General features: G+C 36.0%; 2 protein-coding genes across 2 annotated transcripts; one reads left to right on the top strand and one right to left on the bottom strand.

Annotated features, from left to right (window-relative positions):
- Positions 1 to 6,463: 6,463 nt before the first annotated feature.
- Positions 6,464 to 8,741, top strand: LOC106401214 (COP9 signalosome complex subunit 5a). The gene is made up of 6 exons (XM_013841685.3): positions 6,464 to 6,937; positions 7,104 to 7,385; positions 7,468 to 7,615; positions 7,723 to 7,805; positions 8,298 to 8,375; positions 8,475 to 8,741. Exons 1-6 carry the CDS (start codon positions 6,548 to 6,550, stop codon positions 8,562 to 8,564), a joined length of 1,071 nt encoding a protein of 356 aa, XP_013697139.1. The 5' UTR covers positions 6,464 to 6,547; the 3' UTR covers positions 8,565 to 8,741.
- Positions 8,742 to 9,940: 1,199 nt separating this feature from the next.
- On the bottom strand, positions 9,941 to 12,335 carry LOC106401215 (probable RNA-binding protein ARP1). The gene is made up of 6 exons (XM_013841686.3): positions 11,955 to 12,335; positions 11,736 to 11,868; positions 11,382 to 11,490; positions 10,923 to 10,959; positions 10,573 to 10,804; positions 9,941 to 10,479 (listed from the first exon to the last, which is right to left on the bottom strand). Exons 1-6 carry the CDS (start codon positions 12,108 to 12,110, stop codon positions 10,433 to 10,435), a joined length of 714 nt encoding a protein of 237 aa, XP_013697140.1. The 5' UTR covers positions 12,111 to 12,335; the 3' UTR covers positions 9,941 to 10,432.
- Between the last annotated feature and the right edge of the window lie 1,740 nt (positions 12,336 to 14,075).

Below are 14,075 nucleotides of genomic sequence, written 5' to 3'. Positions count from 1 at the left end.
TTTTTTCCCAAACTAAAACTCTCCAAACCCACTCTAATCTCTTTGACTTGAAAACACCAAACTTTATATGAATTTTCCAGTTTTGTCTCATGTCTTTCTTACTAATCTATCTTTTTTACAGGTTTTTAATTAGATGGTACTCATCTTCCACTAATTTAAAGGTAGATCTATTATTTTTAGATATGTATTTTTGTGTGTTCTGTAAAGGTAGATTTATCTAATCTTTCACTCTTTTTTTCTGTTTTTAAGCCATTTGAACGTTTTTGGATATGCAGGTTTTTCAGATCTGGATTTAATATGCAGGTTTTTCAGATCTGGAAGACTTCTGGGACGACTTACCTGTTAGTCGTCTGGAAGTCGTCTGGAAGTCGTCTGGACTTCTTGGAAGTCTTCTGACAAAGTCGTCTGGACTTCCTGTAAAGTCGTCTGGACTTCCTGTAAAGTCGTCTGGACTTCCTGTAAAGTCGTCTGGAAGTCGTCTGAACTTCCTAAAAGTCTTCTGACAAAGTCGTCTGGACTTCTTAGAAGTCGTCTGAACTTCTTAAAAGTCGTGTGGTCTTGTCTACTCAAGTGGAATCCAAGCTTGTCTTTGTAGAGTAATGATCTATAATAGTTTTGTTTGTGGTTTGTTTTGTGAATTGCATGTCTACTCTTTTAGTTGTGAATTTTTTGTAAAATCAGTAATAATGTTTTCCAAGATGTATTAAATGTGCTGACAATGTGTTTACACATTTACAATCAATGAAATAATAGACTTTAGTAGCCTTTTTCTTATCTTTGGATCTCTCATATGCAATAATAAACTCCAATGGCTTTTTTCTCATCTTAATAAACAATAATGTTGGTAGCTTTATATTGATACAACATTTTAAGAAGCATTTTAACCCTTCTTCCAACTCATAACAATAGTCATCATTATTGTCTATAACAATAATACTTAAGAGATGGAAACAAACAATAGTAACTAGTCAAAGCATATCATATTTTATTATAAATTTGCGTTGAAAAACTTAGTCAAATTTAGTAAAACTAAGGGAGAGAACATATTTTGTAAATATGAGTTTTACATATCTTGAAGTTACTTATCACTCTTAAAAATACAAGTTATTCAAAAACTAACTTAGAAGACTTAAAAACTAGCGGAGAAGGCGCGGACGACTTCAATCTAAGTTGTCCAGACGACTAAACTATACGTCGTCTGGTCAACGCAGAGGTTATTTTTGCAATTGACTTTGAAATCTGTTATTTCGGACGACTGAAAAATAAGTCGTCTACTATTGTTTGGCTAAAAAAAAACTCCAAAAAAGCTAGACAACTTACATTTCAGTCGTCATAGGTTAGTTTTGCATTTGACTGGATTATTTCAGAAGTTTGACTTTTCTTAACGACTTACATTTCAGTCGTCTAGTGAAAATTAAAATAATAATATTTTTTTAAAAGTAGACGACTTACAGTTAAGTCGTCATAGGTTAGTTTTGCAATTGAAAAAAAAAACTTCAAGATTTAATTATATACAGACGACTTATAATTCAGTCGTCCACGAAACGACTGAAATGTAAGTCGTCCAGGATTTACGAGGTTTGACCAGAATCTCGGAAAAAAATTCTGGATGACTTACAAGTAAGTCGTCTCGTGGACGACTGAATTATAAGTCGTCTGTGTATAATTAAATTTTGAAGTTTTTTTTTTCAATTGCAAAACTAACCTATGACGACTTAACTGTAAGTCGTCTACTTTTAAAAAAATATTATTATTTTAATTTTCGCCAGACGACTGAAATGTAAGTCGTCTGGGGAAGTCAAACTTCTGAAATTATCCAGTCGAATGCAAAACTAACCTATGACGACTGAAATGTAAGTCGTCTAGCTTTTTTGGAGTTTTTTTTTTAGCCAAACAATAGTAGACGACTTATTTTTCAGTCGTCCGAAATAACAGATTTCAAAGTCAATTGCAAAAATAACATCTGCGTTGACCAGACGACGTATAGTTTAGTCGTCTGGACAACTTAGATTGAAGTCGTCCGCGTCTTCTCCGCTAGTTTTTAAGTCTTCTAAGTTAGTTTTTGAATAACTTGTATTTTTAAGAGTGATAAGTAACTTCAAGATATGTAAAACTCATATTTACAAAATATGTTCTCTCCCTTAGTTTTACTAAATTTGACTAAGTTTTTCAACGCAAATTTATAATAAAATATGATAAGCTTTGACTAGTTACTATTGCTTGTTTTCATCTCTTAAGTATTATTGTTATAGACAATAATGATGACTATTGTTATGAGTTGGAAGAAGGGTTAAAATGCTTCTTAAAATGTTGTATCAATATAAAGCTACCAACATTATTGTTTATTAAGATGAGAAAAAAGCCATTGGAGTTTATTATTGCATATGAGAGATCCAAAGATAAGAAAAAGGCTACTGAAGTCTATTATTTCATTGATTTGTAAATGTGTAAACACATTGTTAGCACATTTAATACATCTTGGAAAACATTATTACTGATTTTACAAAAAATTCACAACTAAAAGAGTAGACATGCAATTCACAAAACAAACCACAAACAAAACTATTATAGATCATTACTCTACAAAGACAAGCTTGGATTCCACTTGAGTAGACAAGACCACACGACTTTTAAGAAGTTCAGACGACTTCTAAGAAGTCCAGACGACTTCCAGGAAGTTCAGACGACTTTGTCAGAAGACTTTTAGGAAGTTCAGACGACTTCCAGATGACTTTACAGGAAGTCCAGACGACTTCCAGGTAAGTTGTCTACCGCCAGACGACTTCCCAAGTAAGTCGTCTGACGAACAGATCTGGAAAAAAACTCGATGTCATACCTTAAATTAGTGAGATAAGTTCCTTAGCATACATAAGGCTTCTCCAAGCACACAGAATCACAAACGAAAGTAACCCACCCAGAATCGTTAGCTTCTATGACTCTATGAACCATAAAAAATTTAGAATCAAAATCTTGGGTTTTTTTAGCTCATTGTGGAGAGAAAGTGAGAGATATGTTGTGTTTAGTTCACAAGAATGAAAAAAGAAAAAGGGTAAATCGATTTTGGGAGCATTAAGAGCTTCAAATTGGTTGTTCATGGTGGTTGTGGTATTGATGACAATGGCAATCTTGTAATTACTTGAAGATGATGAGGATGAGAGAGTAAAAATGTCATTTTCGAAAAAAATAAAAAATAAAAAATTGATGGCATTTTCGTAAATTATATGAACTTGTGGGGTGAATATGGCAAAACCAATTTTCAATAAAAAAGAGGTTAATTTTGTGTTTGACTTTAAGTTATAGGTCAATTCTGCAAAAAGCCCTTTATTGTATTTATTATTTTATTTTCATACTACTAAAACATTAAAATAATATTATATTTATATTTTTAATTAATAATATAATTAAATGAGTTATCAGTTATATTAAATTGTAACAACATAAAAATGCTTTTCATTTTAAATGTTTAAAATTTATTTTCGGCTAATTTTAAATAAAATAAATAAAGTATACAAATTAATTAAAATACAAATAACATATACAAAGAGTTGTGAGTACCGCCCTAGGTTTGATTCTTCTTGATCATCCGGGGCGCCTTAAATGGTAAGAAAACGCAGATCCTGCGGGTCTCGTAGTGATTAGTCATTAGGCCTAGAAAGCCTTTGGGCCTAGAAAGCCTTTGGGATCACACTACGGTTATAAAAAAAAACTTATATGTGATCAATATAATTAATCATAAATACTAATGGATTAAAATATCAAAATGGAAATTTTTGTAATATTAAATAATAAAAATATTGTTTTGGTGTAGAATTTGATGTAATGGTTGGAGATGGAAAATAAAGTTTTACACCACAACACCAAATTTGGTGTACTGTGGTCGGAGATGCGCTCAATCATATGTTCTGTCCTGCTAAATCATATGTAGAAACAATTTATCACATAATCGTGTGTACTTTTCTTTATTGTCATATATAGTCTAATGAAACTGTGACAACAAATATAAAATTAAGCTATATAATCGAATATAAAGCTTCTTTATTAAGTCAAGTCTTCACATGTTACATTACCAAAATTGTATATGGCTCTTCAATTATTGTTCTTCTGTTAGTGAAGTCACTGAAATGTTTGTCTTGTCCTTTGTATATTTCTATGTTTGGTTAGTGTAAATTGATATTCATTAAAATGTGAGATATCATTTCATATTTTAATATCATTTATACATTGTTGACCGAGTTTAGCTAAAGTCGAATGAAATGAAACTAAATTCGATTTGTGGGTTCTTCAAAGATGTTTTATTGAACAGTATGAGATAACGAACATGATTACAAGGAGATTTAAGGAAAATAAACAAGGTCAGAGCTTTTGGAAGCGCCGACGAGAATACAACGAGGTTCTATCGGTTGTTAAACCCTAAACCTTGTCGTCAGTTTTTCGTCTCTATTTTTCGGATCCCTTTCTCTTTCCCTTGCCTCGTCCTTTTTATAGCCTCAATTAGTTTCTCTTCCGTTCGCCCTAGAGGCCCAGGACTGATCCCATACTTGATGGGCTTTCGAGCCAAACCGAGGTCTACTGAGCCGATGCTCACTGAGTCGTTCAGTCGACCGTAGTGTCAAGCCGATCGATTTATTACCTGAACCGGTCTTGCCTGAGCTCCTATGTTAATGGGCCGAATCATATTATTCGATGGGCCTTGTGGAGGAATGTTAAATTCTTCTCCAACAGTAAGCCCCCCCCCAGTTCGCTCTTGAGAAGCTCGGTTTCTCGAGGGCGGGGCATTAAGACTTGGCTCTGAGAATAATGGGCTTAAGCCGTCTTTGTTGCAAGTTTTGGGGTACGATCGACTGACACATGTTTAATCAGCGAGAGTATATTGGGGTTTCGTTTGATGATAGGTCGATCTATCGACCTGCGCCAAATGTATGTTGGCGAAGATCGGGAAACAGTTCTTAAGGCCCGGTCGGACCGGCCTGATGCAAGTTCTTGGAATGCGATCGATCAACACATGTTTTAAACATCGGGGGAGATCAGAGTCTTGTTCGATGATAGACCGATCAGTCGATCAGCTCACGCAAAGGAGCTTTGCACGTCTCGTCGACTGTTCGAATCGCGAATTTTGATTGAACCTTCTCTAACTTTGTTGTTTGTCGACCGATCACTCAATTATTTCATGTTCTTCTTTGCGATCGTCGATATTAAAGCTTTGTTGATTGGTCAGTATATCAAGCAAGATTCCTTTCAACTCCGGATGTGATAATCGTAGCCGCGACACATTGGTCATTTGTCGATCGATTGCACATATGTGACTATGGGAGCGCATCTTGTTATCGAATGGATCTCGTTGGCTGGTGAGAGTATCCGCACCGGAGGTCGTATGCGCGGTGTTGGCGTTCGCAGGGTTTGCTCCGTCGGTTGGTTGTCCGACCCCGGGGTTAGGGTTTGTTGTGGCGAAAACTCTTCGCCTCTCCGTGTCTATTTCGTTACCCTCGCCGTCTAGGGTTTCAAGGGCGGCGGTGAGTGTGGCTAAGCGGTCGTTCGTTGCTTTGTTGGCTTCGTCCTGCTGGGTGAAACGGCGACTGGCGTAGAGGCTACCGAAGGTTGTCCACTGTCAGTTGGGGTGTCATCGGGACTCATACTAACCTTGTGAACGTTACTTTGTAAGGCCCCACGGTGGGCGCCAACTGTTGAATCCGAGTTTGGTTAGGTCGAATGAAATGAAACTAAACTCGATTTGTGGGTTCTTCAAAGATGTTTTATTGAACAGTATGAGATAATGAACATGATTACAAGGAGATTTAAGGAAAAGAAACAAGGTCGGAGCTTTTGGAAGCGCCGACGAGAATACAACGAGGTTCGATCGGTTGTTAAACCCTAAACTTTGCCGTCAGTCTTTCGTCTCTCTTTTTCGAATCCCTTTTTCTTTCCCTTGCCTCATCCTTTTATAGCATCAGTTCGTTTCTCCTTCGTTCGCCTTAAGACTAGTTTGCCCTAGAGGCTCAGGCCCGATCCCATGTTTGATGGGCTTTAGAGCCAAACAAAGGTTTACTGAGCCGATGCTCACTGAGTCGTTCAGTCGACCGTAGTGTCAAGCCGATCGATTTATTAGCTGAAGCGGTCTTGCCTGAGCTTCTGACGTTAATGGGCCGAATCCTATTATTCGATGGGACTTGTGGAATAATGTTAAATTCTTCTCCAACATACATCTATCATATACATATATTGATTAGTTCCTTAATATAACATAATGGTTTCATCTAGATATTCTGATTTTTTTGTCGACTTAATTATTTTATTTAGGTTAGGATACTTTAAAATAAAATCAAAGTATTCAAAACTGTATTCTAGGAAAAAAACTGCATTCCAGAGAGTATGAAATTAAAGAAGGTATAAATAACATTACTTCATATGGGCCGCTCTTCCGAATAATAATATAAAGCGGTGTAAGTTCCTAAACCCAGAAAAGCCCACAGCTTTCTTGGTATAATCATCGATTCGACGAGCTCTTCGTTACTCAAAAACCCTAACATTGATTCTAGCGATTTGATCAACAATGGATGACTCTTCGACCATCGCTCGCAAGACGTGGGAGCTCGAGAACAACATCCTCACCGTAGAGCAACCGGATTCGTCCTCCTCGGATGGAATATTCTACTACGACGAAGCTTCCCAGACCAAGGTCCAGCAGGAGAAGCCGTGGGCCACCGATCCCAACTACTTCAAGCGCGTCCAAATCTCGGCCCTCGCGCTCCTCAAGATGGTCGTACACGCGCGCTCCGGCGGGACGATCGAGATCATGGGTCTTATGCAGGGGAAGACCGAGGGGGATACCATCATCGTCATGGACGCTTTCGCTTTGCCTGTGGAAGGAACCGAGACTAGGGTTAATGCTCAGGCTGATGCGTATGAGTACATGGTTGAGTACTCTCAGACCAACAAGCTGGTAACTTTTCTCTGATAAAGTTTGGTTTTTGCGAGATGTTTAAGGTAGATTGCTACTGGGTTTGTTGTATTCTAGGGTTTTAGAGATGCCCTCATCGTTGTTCTTGTTTAGTTTTACCTTTTTGATGTTTGCCACAATAAAGTTACCAACTTTGTGTACCATATAGGCTGGGAGATTGGAGAATGTTGTGGGATGGTATCACTCTCACCCTGGGTATGGATGCTGGCTCTCGGGTATTGATGTCTCGACACAGATGCTTAACCAACAGTACCAGGAGCCTTTCTTGGCTGTTGTTATTGATCCGACGAGGACTGTTTCGGCTGGTAAGGTTGAGATTGGGGCGTTCAGGACTTATCCGGAGGGGCATAAGATCTCTGATGATCATGTTTCTGAGTATCAGACTATTCCTTTGAACAAGATTGAGGATTTTGGTGTTCATTGCAAACAGGTACTTCTTGTTGTATCCTTATTTATTACTTTTCTTTAATCTTGGAGGTGTTCTTATGTTTGATTGTTTTTGGATGTGGCAGTACTATTCGTTGGACATCACTTACTTCAAGTCATCTCTTGATAGCCACCTTCTGGATCTCCTTTGGAACAAGTACTGGGTGAACACTCTTTCTTCTTCCCCACTGCTCGGCAATGGAGACTATGTTGCCGGACAGATATCAGACTTGGGTAAGTAATTCTTGGTTATGCAAGATCAAGTTAATTGTAACCTTTTCATTGAGGTAGTTTTTAATATTTTTATCTTTTCTTATCATTGTAATTCTTTACCAATGAAGCTGAGAAGCTTGAGCAAGCCGAGAGTCAGCTGGCGCACTCCCGGTTTGGAGGAATACCGGCCAGTCTTCACAGGAAGAAAGAGGTTTGTCTAAATAGTGGCTTTTTGTTCTCAGTGTTTCTTGACTGCCTGAGATTATGAACTTGAGCTCTTCCTCATGCCTCTTGTCAAAGCTTTTACTTATGTATAAGTTTAAAATTTAGCTAAGTTAACTGCTACTATCAACATCTAGCTACTTGGATTGATAGTTTGTAGTTAAAATCTTATCAGCCTATCAAAATTTGCATCCGCTCTTCATTTTCTAGGATGTATGTTACTTTGATATAAAAACTAGTTGTCTTATAGGAACTCTACCTGCACATCATTATGGTTCAACGTTTCTGGTTGTGGAGTTTTGCAATTGCGTGTTTGTTTAGTCAAAATATACGGAGTTGTTATAGTTTTAACACTTTATAAATTTGGTAGAATTAATGAGCTCGTCAACTAGTTGTTGCCAATGGTCTGTGTTTGGTTCCATAGAGTTGTGTTTTGGGAGATTTCAAAGCCTAACTATGTGTGTTGTGGATCACTTTCTAGGATGAGCCTCCACTTGCTAAGATAACTCGGGACAGTGCAAAGATAACGGTGGAGCAGGTCCATGGATTAATGTCACAGGTGAGTAAACACAACCTGACATACTGATGCTGTTTATTCTATTTTGGTTCATGAATTCATGAGATTGACTCTGAAGTCTTTTGATTCATCAATGTGCAGGTTATCAAAGACATATTGTTCAACTCAGCACGTCAGTCCGACAAAACTCCCAGCGACCCGTCAGATCCAGAGCCGATGATTACATCTTAAAGTTGTTGTTCTTTTGTTGTCTTGCGCAACTGCAGTGGACTTTGCTTTTATCCTGGTTTATGAGGCAAATATGCACACTTTGTTATTCATATAATTTCCCTCCAGTGTAGTATTTGCTTTAGACAAACCTTTTTTCGGAAGAGATTTTATTAAAATGACGTTAACATGACAGCATCAGTCATTGACTCATTGTGTAGTTGCCTTGAGAACTATCTTGAAGTCGTTATTGATTGACCATATAAAAGTTTGCTGGAAAGTGGAAATAATGTTAATTCCAGAAACAGAGAGCATTGACACATGTGAGATGTCTATGTTTCATTCCTGGTAATTTAGTCAAAAATCAAACTCCAAACCCATTTTCACATGCCATCAAAAATATACCAAAAATCTCTGGATTTAGGCTGCTCTAGTAGAGACACTGGCCGAGTTGATGCACATGGTATTATCACTTCCTTCAGTAACTTCTTGGGTAGTGTAGAGAGATTGAGGGACACAACTGTTGTCTGTTGTTCTGCTACACCATCATTTAGAAAACTTCTGGTGGGTCTTCCCTGAACAAGGATCTTATTATCTCCATCCCATTGTATTATTCATGCTTGAGACCAAGAAACCGTCCGTGACTTTTCTATGTGGTAAATTTGATAGGAGGCAGTGTCTCAGCATCTATTGAGTGCGGCTTAAGAAGAGTATGTAAGACAGGCTTCTCGTATCTCTCAAAGGAGAACCTGAAAGCCAAAAGTGCCACTGGTAGCGTTCTTGGTTGGATTTTATATAGAAAGGCTTCATTTTGCTTATAAAATGTTAGGGAACAACATGGTTGGGCCACAACATGTTTTCTTCGCAAGATGTTGACTATAACACAACCATATCTAAGAAGACAATGTATTACCTAATTTGTTCAGCCTTCCATTGTCATTAAGGTTGTTGAGAACAAGAAGAAAATATGAGTACATTGATCAATCAATCTACTGTTGAAAAGCAAAATAAAGTTATAAGGGACATATACTTTGGAATATTTTGGATGATGCATTTTTGTATTAAGAAACGTAATCTGAGACATTACTCCTCCCATCCAAGGGCACAAAGACTTAACGACCTAAGTCCTAAAGCAAAGACTAACATATTCATGCAACAAAAAAGGCTTCCAGGGTTGTTTGTTCTGATATTATGCTTAAACATGTTGATCATTTTTCAGTTTTTCAAACAGCACCTGAGTTTGGTGCTTGGTTTTCTTATATTAATCCTAAACATTAATCTTCTGGACAGTCATGAACAGAAGGTTAACGACCTAAGCTGTAAGAAATAATCTGAGACATTCCTCCCCTTCAGGGGGAAGAAGACTTGACTACCTAAGTCCTAAAGCAAAAGACTTCACATGTTCATGCAACAAAAAGCTGCTTAAATATGCAATCATTTTTTTCAGTCTTGCAAACAGCACATGGTTTTAGTGCTTAATTTTCTTACATTAATCCTAAACAGACATTTTTTTCTTTTTGTTTTGTTGATTAGCCATCCCTAGGCTAAACAACATGACAAACTAAGCCGATACATGCATCAGCTTTGAGTTGAGCACATGAGTGATGCTTGATGCTTGTGCTCCATTAGCAAACATCGATCACTCTACCTAGAGAGAACCCTTTTCTCTCGTGAAGATGCAGTTGCAAGAAAGGGGGGAGATGACAATACGACATAATCACCATATGAAATTGGAGACCCCATTGGGGATCCGCAAATAAAAGCCACCTCAAATTCCATAATATGAGGTGGCTTTTAGAGTGAAAAAAGTGTTGAGAGATAGCCAGAGAGTATCCAATAAACCATAGATGACTCGTGACTTGATGACGATTGTGATAGCTTTGATAGCTCTATCAAAGGTAAGGAATGAGAGGTGGCTGAAGCGGAAAGCCTGTTACACCTGTGACACAAAAATACACACTCTCACGAACTTTATAATAATGCATCTCTTTTTTGGCTTTGGTGTGTATAGTATATGTATCATAATACGAACCTTGTTGAAGAGAGATGGTGGCAGGAGAGTAATGGTGAGGGTTGTCATAAGCAGAGAAATGGTGATAAAATGGCTGTGGCTGAGAGAACTGGACCCCACCTTGTCCTCCACCGCAAGGATAAAAAGGAGCGGCTGATGCAGCAGCTGCGGTTAGTCCACCGCTTACGCCGTTTCCATTTCCATACAGTCCGTATTGTCCCGCGGAATTGCAGCCGTATACACCATATAAGTTCTGTAACACATCACATTATAGATCATAACGTTATATGTATATTATATGATCATGACATGAATAACTGTACTGTTAGAGACAAAAGAGAATATTCGATTCGCTATACAAAGTTACTGACCGTAGGGAATGGAGAGAAATCTGACGAGTATGAGTACCTGCGAGTATCAAAATCAATGTTTTACAGCGACAACAAGTACGAATACACGTGGTCATGACACAAGACAGCATGTGATGAGAGAGATAAGAGTAATTAAAATGATTGGTGAAAGAGGGAATCAGTTTGTTTTACAAGCTGTCCGTTGACCACCTTTGTCAGTCACTTTACTCGACATGCATTATTAAACAGTAAAAATAAAAAATAGAGTAATCTAATTACTAACAGTAATAATTGTGTCCGTCCACAAATTAAAAATGGAAACATCAAAGGACAGCCAGCTATGTTATATGCAAATTGTTTTGTTCGATTTAATTGACAAAACATATGAGTTGTAAGGTATCATGGTATGTTGTTGATGCATGCATGTACTATCATCATGATCAATACATAGGGGAAAAAGAAGAAGAAGGAAGAGTATACCCAAAGAGATTGAGAGGGAGGTGGGAATAGTGAGTGAAAGTAGGTGGTGGTCCAAAACCAGTCTGCATTGTGCCGCTCATCATCACTCTCATATTGTTAATCCTTCCTCCTACCACATTCATCAACCATCGATCATCATCAACATGACTTTGATATGATCAACACAAACGCTGTATTTATGTTCCATTACCATCAACCACCTAGCTATTATATATAATGTAATTCCAATACTTAATTGGCCACACAAATATCTAATCAATATAACCACCTTTGTATAGACATTCTAACGATATATTAACTATGAATTATCCTTTTCATACATTTAGAAAGAAAGAGGGAGAAAATATATCAAACCATGGTTAGGAGTGGAGGGTTTGGATCTTTGAAGACCAAGAGAGGCAAGATTGCAATTAGCTCTTCTTCCGTCGATCACCGGAGTACCGTCCACACAAGCCCTCCTCGCCGCCTCTGCTTCCTTGAATGTCACCTGAGATCATTACAAATTCACTAATTAGTTCCCCTTCTCTCTATATATAATTATATATTAATAGAAACAGGGATGTTGTAACATACGAATCCATATCCCTTGGATCTGCCGGAAGCCTTGTCGGTGATGACTACAGCTTCCAAGATCTCACCAAACTGCTCAAAATGTTTCTTCATCGTATCCTTGTCCGTCTCCCAAGCTAACCCTCCCACAAACACCTTTGTGTACGTCGTGTCTGCCATTTAGCTTATCTTTCAGCTATATCTCTCTATGTTTCACTTGTGAGATTGTGAGGGATACAAAAGGTTAGTAGAAGTAGGCTACAAAAGAGCCTATATATAAATAGTAGGAAATGAGATTAGAGATCGGCTTTAATAGATTCACAAGATAATTTTTTTTTAGGGTTTAATTGAAATGTAATGAGAATAAGAAGATGATGGTAGAGGGAAAAAAGCGAAAAAATAACAATAATGATAAAAGTGACACTTGGAAAAAGTTTTTTGTATAGACAATATTGCCCCCAAATTCTGAATGCTTTTGTCTACACGCTTTGTTGCTTGCGTCTCTCCCGGAGCCTATACTTGAAGGCTAAGTGGTGTTGACGCGCGTCAGATGGGCGTGGTGATAGAGGATTGGGTGTGTTCTTGTTTATTCCATCTCCTACAGTACGTTCAATTATTTAAAGAGAGAGTAAAGGAAGAAAATGGAATTTAGATGATTTTAAAATGTTTAGTGTCCTTATTTTCCGAGGAGCACACATATTATACAGTTGGTCAAATATAATCAACGGTTGTAGTTGAATTTGCACTTGTGATTCAAACTGATATGCGAACCATTACTTTATTGATGAATAGTTTGTGGTTCTTACAACTGCCATTATGAAAATTGCAGGATAAATCCGTTTTAAGTTTAATTGTGTACTAGATTCTGGCCGATATATTTTTTGTTTCATATTTAAAAAAAAACTAATTTTATATTTGTGTTTTTCTCTGTAATCATTTTGTGTTTTTCTTTGTAATCATGTTTGTGCAAACTATTTTTTTTTAATTATTAGTAAGAGGTTTTGATAATTGTATTGAATTTGTGATGTTTCATAATTATACATACTTGTGTTATAGCCATTCCACGCATTAAGTTTATACTTTATTCCCAAACAATTATTAATTTTTATTTTTTAAAATAACAAAGTATAGTTATATTTTTGACCCGTGTTTTTAAAATACGGATTTATTTCTGAAAAAGATCAAATTTATATTTTATTGATTATTTATTTACATTTAAATGTTACAAAGAAAGCATTATAAATGTGCAGATTATAATATGTTTAACGTTTTAATACAAATAATTTTGATGATGAAATATGTAATCATGTTTAAATAAAATCATGATATTGTTGCATTTATTAGCATTTTGAATTATTAATGTAATTGAATATTCGTACTCGAAAAATCAAAGTGAAATCTTACCGTAAGTCTGGATCCCGAATCCGATTAAATTCGACATATATTCAAAAATATTGATTTATTGTATTTATCTAAATTTTGCTAAATTAAATTTATAATATATTTTAATATATTTTGCGATATTTTCATATTTGATCTGAATCCACGATAAAAATGGTAAATCTAGTGATCTCTATATAATCCAACTCAGATTTTGGATTAAATTATAAAATTTATATTTAAACACTCCATAAAATCCGGTTAAAAAACACATAAAATTGGCATTGACATGTAATGGTTGACCCGAAAAAAACCTAGATAAATCTAATGATCTTTTATTTTGTTTTAATTTAAATTTAATTTCATGATAATTATTATTTAATTTATTTATAGGTAAAATCGTAATTTTGTAGATAGATTAGTCAAGTAATTTTTATTTCATGAAACTGAAATAAAAATCTAATTATATTTGGTAGATAGAAAATATTTTTTATATTAACTTTTCCAATGGTAAATAATATTATAATAATATATTATCTATTTTATTAAAATAGCAGGGTTAGTAAATATAAAGCATAAACTTAGATTTTAAATATTAGTATTCATAATTGTAAGTATAAAGGTGGATATTAATTCATTGGATTAACTAATGTATAATGTATAAGTAATGTATTATTTGTTGATTAATAACATATATTGTCCGTAACAGTCTAGATATTTTCCAAAAAAAATTGCTATTTATTTTACAGATTTTTATCGACATAT

Source organism: Brassica napus, chromosome C5 (assembly GCF_020379485.1).
Source record: "Brassica napus cultivar Da-Ae chromosome C5, Da-Ae, whole genome shotgun sequence".
NCBI classification, from domain to species: Eukaryota; Viridiplantae; Streptophyta; class Magnoliopsida; order Brassicales; family Brassicaceae; genus Brassica; species Brassica napus.
Note: the sequence above shows the minus strand (reverse complement) of the source record. Positions and strands in the feature narration are given on the sequence as shown.